Below are 16,364 nucleotides of genomic sequence, written 5' to 3' on the forward strand. Positions count from 1 at the left end.
AAAAAATGTAGGTCAGGACTTGATTTTTTCCATTGTGACAGGTTGTCACACCAATAAACATGTCATCAGAGAAGAGATGTCGTTGCAAGAGGGACATGAAATTGATGTCCACAGATAAATCATTTATACTTAATACTGAAATATTCCATTAACAAAACAAAAAACCAAGATTGTCCATTTTGATTTCATGGTGACCAACAATTTACTAAATTGCAAATCCTACAAAAACACCATTAAAATGCCCATTTTACTTGTATTTGAAGCATGGCCATGCTAATTTTGAGCCTAGTGTGTGTACTCTTACATGCAAACACACACTACCTTACTCTCTGGAGTGGCCATTTACTTTCATAAAATTCTAATGAGGGAAATGTAGGGCAAACATTTTTCTTTTAGGGCGACTCTACAGGAAGTCCTTTTAATGAATAACGTGTTTCATTTCTCTGTTGTCAGAAGCTCCAGGGTGGATCTATTCACCACACAACGTTAGCGCCTCAACATTCCTTCAGTAAGCACCTGTCTCACTGATTAATGATCTCCTGCATTCAAGCCCATCACCATCTTCCTCTTTTTCTAGGCTCCTCTGCTCCATTATAAACCATGTAGATTTCACACGTTGATTAATGAAACAATGTTTATTGTAGATACAGGACTCCTAGGGCTCACTAATTGGCCCATGGTGCTTTGGAATAACTCGAGGATTGAAGTGAAGAAGAAAAAAGACAGAGAATAGAGGTGTGAATTCAGTTGTGAATTCTTATCTCTGCAGGCATAAGATACAGATAATGCGTAAAACAAACACATACCAAGCATTGATGTTGCATTTTCAGCACAGAAACACTCTGGCAGATATGATGGGTGGAACTTCAAAAGCTTTTGCCTCTATTCTGGCACTTAGATATGTTATTTATGTAGTCAGATGGGATCTACATCACTGAAATACATCTATCATCCCAGTGCATCATAGAGGTGTGTATGCTGCATATCAATGATGCCACACGCCTATACAGGGGGGAAAAACTGTTTGATGATTTGCTGTCAGATCTAAGCAGATATTTATAGATATTTATTACTGGTGGTTGTTAAGACATGTATAACAATTATTATATTTCATACTTAAGATCAGGGATTTGAACAATTCAAATCCTATTCCTAAACTGTATAATGCCTTGGATACCACCTGCAACACTCTGTCAGTTTTTATATCATTTAATTTTTTTTTTTTTTTTTTTACCATGGTAAGTATGAACATAGTAATTGTGATAACTATCTTATCAAGCACCACTAATAAATAGTTTCTCTGCTGGATCATTCATTCATTCATTCATTCATTCATGTGTTATATTTATAATTTCTCCATCTAGTAAATTACCAGATTTGTTGGGGCTGTGCTGTCTCTCTCTCTCTTTTAGTTTCTAGCATATTTCATGTTTTTTTTTTCTTTTTATCTCTTATAGTTATGAATTACCTAGCACCAGTTTAAAAGATTTGTGCTCCCTAAAGCTGTTGTTGACAGGGTTGTTCATTTAGTCTATATTGATCTTGTTTGCAAATTATAATCCTCGCGGATAGATGGCACAGATATATGCTAATGTTTGTAGCAGCTAGGCGTTCGACACACTGCAGGGAATGTCCTAAATTAAACCTTATACACCCTTCCAGCTCAGCCCTTGGGTTGTTAAAATGCCATTGTAATTTATGCTAAAATAGGGGGATCTTGTATACAAGAGGCTTGCAGGTAAACCTAGGTTTAGGATCCGGGCTGCTAACACAAAGTTCGCTGGTTTAATCCTTGGTAGGGGCGGCCAATGAAATGGTAAATGTCAGTTTCCATTGTAGCCCTGGCTAAAGAGATTAACTATAGATTATTAACAATAGGTAATTAATGCACTTGTAGTCATGTTGTTTAAATGCGTACTATACATATACAATTTGACTACTTACAATTCTGTATACATAGGAGGAATTGATTAATTTGTCCAGAGAGAGTCTTGGCAATATATGAGAATTTTGTGTTGTGTTTCCAACATTCTGTGCAACACTTTGTGGAGGGCTTCATGTGACAATGCTCCTTTTCCACAAAGCGAGATCAATAGAAAGGATTTGCCAAATCTGAAAGCCTTCCACAGAAGAGTTTACATTTACTTTATGCATTTGGCTGACTGAAAATCCAATGCGATTTACTGTGCATTCAAGCTATACATTTAACAGTTCATGTGAGTTTAAGATGTTATAGCTGCAAACGGTGGCATTCAAGGCCATACTTTTTAAATTAAATATGTAGCAACTAGATATGTGTATGGTGATTGGGTGTCAAGTTGCTTTAGCTTGAGTAGTGTATATTAAAAAAAACTTTTTTTTTGTAGTTAACATAGTAATGGAAACATGGTTCACAGGGGACGATTTTAAGTTCAACAATTTATAAAAGGTATTGTTGAGAGTGGTGAATATTTTTTATAAAAGTGATGTGGTGGTGATTCAAAGGAGATGAATTTAGAGATGTAATCTGTGTAATCTTGAAAATGTTGAATGAAATGATTATATATAGACACACAATACCTCAATACCATTCAAAACTTTGGGGTCAATAAGATTTTTTTTACTGATCTCTTATTATTAATATTGTGAAATATTTTTACAATTTAAATAGCTGTTTTTTATTTTAATACATTTTTCAAATGTTATTTATTACTTCTAAAATTATGATTTGGTGCTCAAGCTAAAGTTATTATTTATATTATTATTATTATTATTATTAATATGATCTATAAGTTAGGACAACATATGTTTTTACATTGCTTTAATATCAAAATAAGTTTTCAACTTTTTTTATTTAAGATTTAACTCTTGAAAAGGTACGTATGTATGATTTTTGGATTAAAATATCCAAAAACCACTAGAACAATGTTATATATTTTGTTGACTTGAGTACTTACATTATCCCTTATGTTTTCTAGAATGTTTAAATCCAGAGAAATAAGCAATTTTGACATGGACCGTGTCGTGCATCGCCTATCAATACCCTCTTTACCCTCGATTTCCGGTATAGCATTATAGTACCATTATAATATAACTTTTCAACTTTCTAATATGATAAAACAGCGCTGCGTTACCCCACATATGCATGAGCAGAAGAAGCGGAAGTGGTTGTCTGCGGCATAACAGCTCCGCAAAATCAAGGCGTCATCAAGCCACGCCTTTGTTTTGAATAAGCAACCTCTAGCGGCGAAAAATGACATATTGTGGCTTTAAACAAAGTTGATTGTACTAAAAAATTTAAGGCAGCAACTTTTTTTTTACAGTGTATGTGTGTTTATGTGGCCCACAAGCCTGTTTTTGATTTGTAAACTAAAAGATAATGTGACCACCTTTAAAAAAAAAAACTCTGCCTTGTCTTTCAGATGAAGGGCACTTTAAGCCTTGTTGTAAACTACTTCATGAACGCAGCCTGCCTTCTGTCTTGCATAGAGAAAGACGCTTGCGGATCACGGGTTATTGCATTTCACAGGCAGTGTATTTATTCCATAATTTCCCTGACTTTCTTGTTTACCCCCAAGGAGCTGTTCGTGCGGCCGATAAAAAGGGTTTTATTTCTTTGCCCACAGCATGGATTGATTCTGAGGTCGTCTGTTTGTGATTAGATTATGCATGAAAGAGTTGTTATTCCATCTGTTTTGCTCTGTTGTGTCTGAGGGTGGTGAATCTGGTCTCTTTATCATTCTTACCTTACACTTCATTACTGCTTTGTATTCTCAGGACTGCATTGTTAGGTCTCTGATTAAAAAATGAATTGAATAGAAAACGGAATGGAATGAGTGTATCGTATCACATCAGTGAGATAAAGGTGAAGAGCCTGGCATTCCTCCAGTGCAGACGGAGTACGAGTTAGTACTATTCTCTCTAACCCGAGGGGAAAGCACTGTGATCTACTGCCTACAAAGAGAGAATAGACGTAGCAGGAGGTTTTAGAGAGTTATAGGTCGTTCCAGGCTTTGATATCTGATTGGATGAGGTGTGTTCGAAGCTGCTGTGGAATAGCAAATATACAGTAACAGTTGCTTGGCAACTATAAACGGTCTGCAGTTAGGCTAATGGACCATATTACTTAATGGAAATATTGTTCAGTATAATTATTGCTGTAATTGTGTTGAACAATGCTGTTTTTATCAAATAAATCCGGTAAAATCTCTGTAAAGAATGTCCTTGAGTGGCTTGTTGCATTATTATTAATCTGCTGTATTACTCACACATACACAACCTTAGCATGGGCAATAAATGTAATCTCAAAGACTGCTGTATCTTTCTTTGGATGATTTTATTCACATTGAGGTTATACTATGAATATATTGTAGATTTGTGTAGGCTACCTCAGTCTAAAATAAATGTGGTTGGTCACTTTACATGTCGATCCAATGGCGTCTTCCTGTCTGAATGGGCGGTTCTTGGCCAGAAAACGAAATGTAATAGACTCAGGTCCAAGTTTAGAAGTGCTCAAATATATATGTTCTGCCTGTTAACCCATCTTAAATGAGACCTGAGTAGAGCCCAGTTAGAGGGTGTATTATGAAAGGTGCTATAGTAGGACAGCTAGTTGTGGACTACATTTCATCTTGTTAAATGTCCTACATAGTATGTGTTGGGCACCAGTAGTTGCTTTTCAGTTTACCCATAAGACATTTCCACGCTTTGGAACCGGGACGTGTGAGCTATGCGTTTGAGGGAGTCGCCTGTCGATTGCGTCATATCTGCGTTACCCGGTTTTATTTAGCAAAAACGCTGTACTCTCACTGCAGTGTGAACAAGTGTCATAGCAGCCGCCGAGCGAACGTCATAACTTCCTTTTCAACACACTCCGATATATCTAATACGATAAACAGAGTTGCGTTACCTCATACTCATGACTGGAAAAGAGGAAGTGGCGCCGGCGACAGTGTCAAAATAAAAGTCCCGCCGGCGGCTATGCCATAATAACAGTCCCGCTCTTCAATCGCTCCTGCGGCCTTGCTCAGCTCCACAACACTCGGCCCTGCTCTGCTTCAGACTACAGTAATGTTAATAATCGCATCCATGAACATGATTTCTGCCCGAGTCTAGGGTTGTGCCGATGGACGATATCATCATCCATCGTGATGGCTGACCGACATCACGATGGAGCGCGACCATCGTGATGCCACGCCCCCGTTGCGAGTGCGACACACACTAATCCTCTTCTATAGTATTAGTTAAACTAAAAACTTAGCAGGAATTGCTCTGTAAATTAAATTGAGAATGTAACTACTGCATATATGCTATTTTAAATACTGTAGTCTATGCCAGATATATATAGCCTACATTTTTAAATCATTTGAGGCTGAAACATCCATATGCATGCGTGTTTATTTTAGCACTTCCGTCAGTGAAACAACACAGCCTATAAAACATTTAAACGATTTTCAGTAAATAATCGTTACCTCAAGAATATAAGAAAATTAAATATTAGTTAATTAATATTTAATTAACTCCCCCCCACCCCCACCCCCCAAACGACGATATCATCGACCATCACAATGTTTCACTGTAAACATCGTCAACTGCCAATTTAGGGGACATAGCCCAACCCTACCCGAGTCCTATCCTGACTCTTTTCCACCGGCTGTGAGGTGAAGACCACATGTCCCAAGATTCTGCGCTCAAACGTGGCGTCATCAAACTACGCCTTTGTTTTGAACAGGCGACCTCTAGTGGACGGAAAAGTTACATAGTGTAGCTTTAATAAACAAAACTGCATGCGTCTTGCGGAAGAACATTGTAGCCGGATCTACTTCTCTCTGTTTATGTCTATGACGAGTCACGCAGGTACTGTGCTACTCCGCAGCGGTGCGACCCGAACCGGACTGAAATCCGGTCAGAATATAAACACTTATTATATTTGTACAGTAGTGATTCAGGATAAGACAAAAACACGGTTTGGAAAATTGATTCATGATGTACTCGCTCATTATATAAATTTAGTCAATTTTGAGCACAAGAAAGTTTCATAGTGCAGCTTTAATAGCCAGTAACGATGTCTGTATGTTTATGGTTGATATAATTGAATTAATGCTGGGCATTATTTAATATTTGTAAATATGTATACGCTATTTAAATATTTTATTTATTGTTATTAATAATAATAATGGTGATTTTTATTTATATTGAACAATTTCAATTGATACATTGTAATAATAAAAATAATATTATGGTCATTTTTTTTTTATATTATAATTATTATTATTATTTTACTACCAATATGTGAGAATTGGACCCTAAACTAAAGTGTTACCATTATTATTAATATTAAATTATTGTTGTTGTCATTTCATTTGTTCAAAACAAGTATTATTATATTGTAATAATTGTTGTTGTTGTTTTATTTTTTAAACAATGTTTTATTGTTTGAATTATTACAATGATAATGATTACAATATTAATCTAATAATAATATTAAAAATTTTCACTTTTTTAACTGACCCAAGGGGGAATTAATGAGTTATAGTTATCAGCCAAAATATGTCCTAATATCAGCTTAGCATTTAATCTGTCACTAGAGTCAACATAACTGTATGATTTTACAGTTATGATTTTACTTTTTCATAATATTCTGTCAATACGTTTTCTGAGGTTTGCATGAATCATCTAGGGATTCAATTCAAATAAAAAAAGTAAAAACCACAGGCTATATTAAATGATCATTAAAGACATTCTTCTTCCAACTTTGATCTTTAGGATTGTTCTCTCTCTTTTACCCTCTCAGGTGTCCGTGGTTAACCAAGGCCATCTCCCCTGTCGTGCCTCTTTACAATGGCATCGTCTTCCTCTTTGTGTTGGCCAACTTCAGCATGGCCACCTTCATGGACCCTGGAGTCTTTCCCAGAGGTATGTATGTGTCCGGTCATAATTTAGGTTTCCCAATTCATTCTCAGTTTCAAATATCCAGAGATTAGATACAACAGTAGGTCCACAATTAGGATGTCTAGAATACTGCAAGACACACACATGTTGATGTGAATGTTCTCTCTCAATCCAAGCGGATGAGGACGAGGACAAAGAAGATGATTTCCGAGCTCCACTGTATAAAAACGTGGAGATAAAGGGAATTCAGGTGCGGATGAAGTGGTGTGCCACATGCCACTTCTATAGACCTCCGCGCTGCTCACACTGCAGCGTGTGTGACAACTGTGTGGAGGTGAGACGCATAGGAACACGCATACTAACATTCCTGCGTAATATAAAATGATCACAATGCTAGCGCTCACACACTTTCCTTCTCACTGTAGGAGTTTGACCACCACTGCCCATGGGTGAACAACTGCATTGGTCGGAGGAATTATCGTTATTTCTTCTTGTTCCTGCTGTCTCTAAGTGTTCACATGGTGGGCGTATTTTCCTTTGGCCTGCTGTTTGTGTTACACCACCTTGAGAAGCTGAGTGCACTCCACACAACTGTGACGTATCCTTCCACGAAGAGCAACTATGATGAAAGCTCATTATGTTGTATTTAATAAATTAATTTACCTACACTCTAAAAAAAAGGTTCTATATGGCACCAAAAATGGTTCTTCGTCATAATCATAGAGGAACCCCTTTTGGTGCTATATAGCACCATATCTTAACATGTTCTGTATATGGTAGCGGTGCTATATAGCACCATAGTCAAAGAGCCGGTGAAGAACCACTGAAGCACCAAAACTGGTGCTATATAGCACTTAAAAAGGTTCCCCTATGATTACGAGCCAAGAACCATTTTTGGTGCCATATAGAACCTTTTTTTTTAAAGTGAACCAATCAAAACATTTTTAATTAAGAATGACAAAAAAGGCATTATAGTGTTCCAAAATAAATCTATATCAAATAAATGCTGTTCTTTTGAATGTTCTATTTATCCAAAAATATTTTGGGATAGTGTTAGTGTTACATTTTGAAGTTTATGTTTGTCATGTATTTAGTTTAATAATTTGGTTTTAGTTTTAGAGAGAGTGTGTGTGTGTGTGTGTGTGGACTGGTAATCCCTACGTTATGGGGACAAAATGTAAAAAATGCAGAATGTCTCCTGTGATGGGTAGGTTTAGGGGCAGGGGCAGTGTAGAGGGATAGAATATACGGTTTATACAGTATAAAAACCATTACGCCTATGGAAAGTCCCCAGAAGGATAGCGCACCAGACGTGTGTATATATATATATATATATATATATATATACGTCGTACACACATACACACACAAAATAACACTAAATTATTAAACTATATCAATATATATTCTTTCAAAATATATACAAATATTTATATATTATATATAATATATAATAATATGTTTGGTTTATAAATATTTTTATATAGTTTATTTTTCAGTGTTTTAGTTTTAGTACTTCAACTGAAACTTATTTTATTTCAGTTTGTTGCCAAAGCAACATTACTATTTTTTGTTTATTAAGTTTACTTTTTTTTGCCTAATATTAAAATGTTATTAAAGATTTTTGATAGTTTTAGTTTTATTTAACAATAACAACACTGTTCGTCTGACAGGGTGGCCATGCCCACAGTGAGATCTCATTGGCTCACAATCCTGCTCCATTTAGCTATGTGTAAAAAATCAAAAAGGTCTTAATTGTCTGTGATTTTCCTTGACTCTCCTGCTGTCTAGTCTTGTGGTTATGTGTGTGACTGGCCTGTTCTTCATCCCTGTTATGGGCCTCACTGGGTTTCACATGGTTCTTGTAGCCAGAGGACGGACCACAAACGAACAGGTGAACCAAAATACACTCTACAAAATATGTTTATCTGTTCTGTGTAATAGTATACGCACATGTAGAGGCAGAATCGTGGTCACATGTTGCATACCCACTCAGAATCACCTTGATGTCTTTCCAACTTGATTGCCTTCTGTTATTTGTGCATGACATCTGTTACAAAACCTGTTATTATTGCACATTACGGTCCTTTGGGTCAAAGGACAGTTGTTTTCCACTTTCCACAGTATGCTGAAAGTAAAATTCCTCTCTCTCTCTCTCTCTCTCTCTCTCTCTCTCTGTTCTCAGGTGACAGGAAAGTTCAGAGGAGGAGTGAATCCATTCACTCGGGGTTGCTGTGGCAACGTGAAACACGTCTTATGCAGTCCGCTTGCTCCTAGGTAAAAAAGAAACTGGCTTCCACACACACATATATTCATGTTCGTAATCAGTGAGAGTCGCAAGCATGCGTACACATACCGGAAGTGTGTGAAAGACACTGACCACAGTGTGCTTCCACGGCCATTTGGAACAGACAGAAGGGTGTTTCATTTCACATTAAGTGAATTTACATTAGGTTCTGTTATTTTCCATTTTACAAAACAGACAGGATTCAATGAACATTTCACTTTTGGCAAATGCTACAAAAGATATCAACTTCACTGTGTACACTGTGTACTCAAAATGTAAAAAAGAATTTCCATCTATGAATCGAAACTTAAAAACGAGACCTTCTCTGACATCTTAGGTAGTCTATGAAAACCTGTAGAAAAAATTCCTTTTTGGCCAGGAAAATCAAAAGGATGTGACATTTGAAATTGAATGATTATGCAATGTTCAGGATAATGCCGAAAGATCTATTCTGTATTGTAATGACATGCCATGTAAAGAACAGGGATTCAAACTATAGTCTCACATAGCCAGATCTATATAATCTATCGTCTCAAATATACTTTATAATCAAACTATCATAACATTGTAATTTTAATTATCTCATCTGTCCACATAATGCCAGGGGAATTGCAGAGCTTGTGTAAACGTATTCACGTCGCTATGATCACAGGCTATCTCAACTACTGCTTTCTCACCACTGTCACTTTTGTTGAGTGTTTATTTTGTTATTGAGAGGAAAGCATGCAGCACATATTTACATATTCATCTAAATTACATTAATTAAATTAGGGTCCAATTCTCACCATGAACTAACTATTAACTATGACTTTTGCCTCAATAAACTCATAATTACTGCTTATTAATAGTTAGTAAGGTAGTTGTTCAGTTTAGGAATTGGGTATGATTAAGGATGTAGAATATGGTCATGCAGAATAATGCATTAATATGTGCCTTATAAGTACTAATTAAAAGCCATTATGCATGCTAATGAGCAACTAGTTCATAGTGAAAATTAGACCCTAAACTAAAGTGTTACCCCAACTTTTTACTTCTAAGTGAAGAATGGAAAAGAACCTTGAGTATATCGAGGCCTTGAATCACGTTCATAAATTAAATTAAATAATTAAATAAAACATTTTAAAATTAAATAGAAAATGACACCATTAAAAAAAAATTGCAATGCTATAACTATAATGAAGACCGTGTTGGCACTATGTTGTATAATTTAAAACACTTCATCAAGAAGGAAATATGCTTTATAATATGTGTGACACCATTAATAATTAGTGTAATAAACATAAACAGAAGACAGGGATGGGAAAAAAAAGCTTGTTTATCATAGTAGACAGTCTAGAGGGGGTTTCAGAAGAATAGAGGTCCATAGGAAGGTAGATTGTGTCCTGTTTTTCTTGCTGGTATTATGACACTCTGAGCAGGATGAGAGTATAACACTGAAGACTTGAAGCAGGTCATGTAACAATGGGGAGAGAGAAAGTGATTGCCGTATAAACACAGATCAGAGCCAAGGTTAATGACTTCTTAATACTCGCAAAGGCATCTTCAGAAACAATAGAGGACACCCTTTGTGAGGTTAAAGCAGAACAAAGGGATATTGCTATAAACTTACTACTTTTTTCCACAGGACAAATTTGAATAGTTCCTCTAATCATAAATAGAAATTATAGAAGTAGTTCACCCAAAAATGAAAAACTTAGTCATCAACTTAGTCATAATTTACTCACTTAAGTGTGACTTAATTTCTTCTGAACACTGTTTGATGTTTTCCAGTTTAAAAAAAGGACACAAAAGCACCATAAAAGTGACCTTTATTATACAGGGAGTGCAGAATTATTAGGCACGTTGATTTTCTGATCATATTTTTTTTCCAGGCACATTTGACCAATTCCAAACCACAGTAATCCTAATAACTACTATTGATTTAGTATTTAATAATGTATAAGTGATATATAATTGTTCATGAAGGCTGGAAATGAAAACATGCCTAATAATTCTGCACACCTGAATATAAGGTGATTTTCATTTCCAGCCTTCATGAACAATTATATATCACTTATACATTATTAAATACTAAATTAATAGTAGTTATTAGGATTACTGTGGTTTGGAATTGGTCAAATGTGCCTGGAAAAAAAATATGATCAGAAAATCAACGTGCCTAATAATTCTGCACTCCCTATATGCTGCACTGTGTATACTTTGCACTATTATACTTGCACTTTATTACAAGGCAGCTGATGCCATAGAATAGTTTTTCATGAGGAAAGGACCAAATTTTAAATTGCTATGAACTGAAAATCTTGACTTCTTCTAGCTCTCCTTGGCACAGTCATGAGAGAAGTAACAACATCTGATTCATGAGTGAATCATTAATTTTGACTCAAGAACTAGAGAACCAGATCAGTCTGTTTTGTGAATGAATCAGACTCTTAAAGGGATAGTTCACCCAAATATTAAAAGTGTCATCATTTACTCACCCTTATGTTTCTTTCTTTCATACGTTGAACACAAAAGAAGATATTTAGAAGAATGTTGGTAACCAGACAGTTGACCATTGACTTCAATGTTTATTTTCCCCTAGTATTGAAGTCAATGGTTACCAACATTCTTCATAATATCTTCTTTTGTGTATCATTACTCCAGTCACATGGTCCTTCAGAAATCATTTTAATATGCTGATTTGGTGCTCAAGAAACATTTCTTGTTATTATCAATGTTGAAAACTGCTTCATATTTTTGTGGAAACCATAATAGATATTTTTTTCAGGATTCTTTGATGAATGGAAAGTTCAAAAGAGCAGTATTTATTCATAAATATACATTGTTGATCAATTTGTGACTGAATAAAAGTATTAATTTCTTTACAAAAATAAAATAAAATAAAACTTTCGACTTTTAAACGGAATCAAAACCTCAGAATTTACCCTTTTTATGTTCTAAAGAAGAAAGTAAGTCATGCTTTGGGTGTGAAATAACTTGAATGAACATGAGTAAATGATGAAACAGTTGTCATTTTTATCAACTATTCGTTTAAGCATTGGAGAAGCTTCATGTGGATGTCTGATTGTGGTATACACTGATATAAGACCCATGATGAATTTACACGCTTTATCAAAAAAGATCTAATCTGTGAGGTTTTGGAAGCAAAGCATTTCAACACACATCATGTCATCTGATGTATATCTGTTCTACAGGTATATCGCTGATCCCAGGAAGAAAATTCCCATCGCTTTGAATCCACCATTCCTCCGCCCTGACCTCTCTAACCGACACATCACTGTAAAAGTCAGTGATAATGGTATCCATAGTAACGTCCTACGAAGCAAAGTGAGTCCACAAAAGCTTTTAATTCTGTCTGCCTACAACCTGGAATTTCAATGGTGTTTAATCATTTCTGTTATTGTAATAAGTACCTCTACACCAGCAGTTCATAATAGCTTCAAAACAGGCTCATAATTTAGATTTCTGGAATTATTAAAATGCATGGTGTCCTCATTTTTAAAGGAACCGTTTTAGGAATGTGGTGCCTGTGCCTAAATCATGCTTCCCGAAATAAATACATTTTTTGTGCTTTAGTCTAAGACCAGTCTGGATGGTGTGGATGAAAAAAGTATAGATAAACAGCCACCTTTGCCACCAAAAGCAGATCGCTACAACCAGCTCAAGAGTCAACTCACCTCCAGCGAAGGCAAGTAGCACTACAGTCACTCTTAGTCAAATGGTTTGTAGTTTACTAGTTTTTTAAAGCAGTCAGCACCAACATTTAACTGTGATCAACATATATTTGGCTTATGAGATTTGGCTTTATTTTTTTAAAAACCATGTGATCATAAAAAATAGTGTATTCACTTAATGATTCAAAGCCTGAAATCTGCTTGTCTTCAGTGGGCACTTTTAGCAAATCCTCTTTTTCTAAGCTGCACTTCTACTGCCATCTGGTGTTGCATCATATTGCAGCACTGTGTTGAGTCATTCATTTAATGTGTGCCACATTTTCTAGAGAGTTCCTTGTCCAGCAAGCCCACAAATCCATCCACCCCAGCCATGTACAAATACCGACCTTCCTTCGGCACCATGCCTAAAGTGCACTATCACGCAACTGGAGAGAAGGTGAGAGAGACAAACTAAAACAATGTTTTCAGAAATATAATACACACTGCCTGGCCTAAAAAGTCACTCTTTGGATTTGAAAAGGCAAATGATTGGAGCGTTATGGCAGTAATTATTATATTTCTAGCATGTTATGTGTTTGGCAACAGTTCTTCTAACCCTAACTGATGGAGTGTGTAGCTTTTCATTTCTTAAACAACCTTGTAGGAAGACACACCAGGATGACAATGTCAAGATTCATCAGGCTCAAGTTGTGAAAGAATGGTTGGGAGGGAGCATGAAGAATCATTGAGTCCAGACCTCAAATTCATTGAAAGTCTTTGGGATGTGCTGAGACTTTTCAGAGTGCTGGACCAAAAATTGATGCACCTCTTGATGTAAATAACATCACACCATTTATTTCTTTATCATTCAATTTGAGCCTGATGAATCTTTACATCCAGGTATATGGCCATGATGTGTCTTCCTACATGGTTGTAAAAAGCTACACACTCCATCTGTTAGGGTTAGAAGAACTGTTGCCAAACATATAACATGCTAGAAACATAATAATCACTGCAATAATGATCCAGTCATAGACTCTTAAGCATTTTAAATCCATTTTTCTTTTCTTTCTTCTTTTTTGGCCTGGCAGTTTAATACACACTACTGTAATGTTCAAACGTTTGGGGTTTGTAAGATTTTTTTTTTAAATGTTTCTGAAAAAACTTCTTATAGTCACAATGCTGCATTTACTTGAAAATATAACAAAAACAATAATTTTGTGAAAAATGTATACAATTTATAACGATTTTTTATTTTTAATATATTTTAATATATAATTTATTTCTGTGATGGCAAAGCTGAATTTTTAGCTGCCATTATTCTAGTCTTCAGTGTCTGATTTGGTGCTCAAGTAATATTTCTTATTACTCACTTTTGAAAATGGTTGTTTGGCTTAATATTTTTGTTGATACCGTGTTTATATCTCTCGGGATTCTTTAATGAATAAAGTTAAAAAGAACTGCTTTTATTTCAAATAGAAATATTTTGTAACAATGTAAAAGTCTTTACTGTCACTCGATCAGTTAAATTCATCCTTGTGGAATTATAGTCAAAGAATTCATTTTCAAATTAATTTAAAAAAAAAACTCTTACCGACTCCAAACTTTTGAAATATAATATAATATAAATATATTATACTTGAATATAAATAAATGTAATAATATACTTTTGAAATAATATAATATTTGTAAAGTCTGTCTAAAAATGTTATTATTAAAAAATAAATTCTCTCAAATATATTAATCTGTCCTCAGATTGTAATGTCCGAGAATGGGAAGCCCTCTGCAGTTTTGGAGGAGCGAGGTCACGATTACCGCTCAGAGCCGAATCTGGATCTGCCAGACTACCGCAGCACTCCTCTCCACCGAACGTTCCAGTCCTCCCCTTTCCAGCTGGACTCTTTCAGCACGACGTCTCGCTCCTTCAGCCTCAAACAGGGAGTGAACAGAGCTGACCGTGTGCCACTGGGTGGCAGCAAACCAGAAACGGTCACTTCCACCTCTCACAAAGGAGTCTTCTCTCCTGGGACGTTATCTGGCCGCAATGGCAGCCTGTCCTACGATAGCTTGCTAACCTCCAACATAACACCATCTCTGGGCGAATGTGCTGCCCACCCGGGAGTGCCCTCTATGGGTTTTCATTCACCCTACTTGCCCACTAAAATGTGCCACGTACGAGGGCCTGAGCTTCAACGACACGCCGGTCCGCCGTCCTACAGCCCTGTGCACGTTGGAGCAATGTACGGGCGGCAGTCACCACACTCAAGAGATCGAGAGCGAGATCCCTCACCCGTCCGCTACGACAACCTTTCCAAAACCATTATGGCCTCCATCCAGGAGAGGAAGGAGCTTGAGGAGAGGGAGAAACTCATGCTTCGGCACGCTCAAGCACCGGTGGCCTACGCCAACGATTCGGGTGTGTTTGAGACCTGCAGTGGAGCCGCCTATGGACTCCCACCTGGGACGTGCTACCCTGACGGCCCTAGAGGCCCTGGATCCCGAGAGCCCACCCCTCCTGTGTGCAGCTCTCGGGATAACTTGATGGGATACGGTCCCCGAACCCCTGTTCTGCGTTCCTCTGCATCCTCGCTCACCAGAGCACCGAGGACTTCTACTACATCCCTCCACACAGACGGAGGCAGTGCAAGCAGGACATCCGAACACCAATATCGCTCTCCGGTGCACCAATCACATTTCTCCCCGACAGCTGTGCCCCGTTCTCCATCATACGCGCATCAGAAGGTCGCTTTCATTAGCGCCCTGGAGAGGGCGGACTCACCACGTCTGGGTACAAGGTATGACACATAGCATATTAACCAATCAGTAAAGAGGGTGAGGATAGGTGCATGATGTATAGACTACACAGGCTAGATGTTCATGAGAAATGTACACTGATCCGGAAGGGTCTGAAAAGAGATTTCATTTGTGCTATGTTTATTTGTTGATTTTTGAGTACTGGTTTTTGTACTTAACATTTTTTATTTCTGTCATTATTGTTATTGAGAATATTTTTTTTTACCTTTCTGCAGAGAAGAAAAGATAGAAATGATTATGTATCTGGTAGCCAAATAAATGTCTTATTTTTGCCTCCCCCCTCCCCCCTCATTATCATCAGTTTCCATTTCTGCATGTCTGTTTATTCATATTCATGACTCATTTTGCATGGTATCTACTTCTGGCATACTGTAAATTTCATTGCATTATGGTAATCTCATAAACAGAAATCAATGTATTATACAAAAATCATGATTTGATATGTTCATGTGTTTTTGTTCTGTTTGAGTTGCTTTTTTGTGCATATGTAGTGCTTTTTAATCACTATCATTTTCTGTGTATAATTTTTTTTTTTCTTTTTTCTTTGACTGACTTTTGTTCTTATTTTTACCAACTGACAAGTGATAACATCAGACCGCATGATTTGATCTATCATACCATTAAGCCATTGCATTTTTATATTGATTTATTACAGGGCTCAACAGTAAGGAATTTAAACTTTCCCTGACAACATTTTTATAGACCCCACCAAAAAAGGATGATCCATTTTTTCAGCAATG

At 36.5% G+C, this 16,364-nt stretch overlaps 1 protein-coding gene across 1 annotated transcript in view; it reads left to right on the top strand.

Annotated features, from left to right (window-relative positions):
• The window catches only part of zdhhc8b (zDHHC palmitoyltransferase 8b), an 83,419-nt gene that overhangs the window by 62,331 nt on the left and 4,724 nt on the right, over positions 1 to 16,364 (top strand). The window contains exons 2-10 of the mRNA XM_079815802.1: positions 6,773 to 6,894; positions 7,047 to 7,204; positions 7,296 to 7,468; positions 8,662 to 8,764; positions 9,056 to 9,147; positions 12,352 to 12,484; positions 12,734 to 12,845; positions 13,158 to 13,267; positions 14,566 to 15,605. Coding sequence (XP_079671928.1) covers positions 6,773 to 6,894; positions 7,047 to 7,204; positions 7,296 to 7,468; positions 8,662 to 8,764; positions 9,056 to 9,147; positions 12,352 to 12,484; positions 12,734 to 12,845; positions 13,158 to 13,267; positions 14,566 to 15,605 — 2,043 coding nt within the window. The remainder of the gene's footprint in view (positions 1 to 6,772; positions 6,895 to 7,046; positions 7,205 to 7,295; positions 7,469 to 8,661; positions 8,765 to 9,055; positions 9,148 to 12,351; positions 12,485 to 12,733; positions 12,846 to 13,157; positions 13,268 to 14,565; positions 15,606 to 16,364) is intronic.

The sequence above is a fragment of the Gobio gobio genome, assembly GCF_949357685.1.
Source record: "Gobio gobio genome assembly, chromosome: 4".
NCBI classification, from domain to species: Eukaryota; Metazoa; Chordata; class Actinopteri; order Cypriniformes; family Gobionidae; genus Gobio; species Gobio gobio.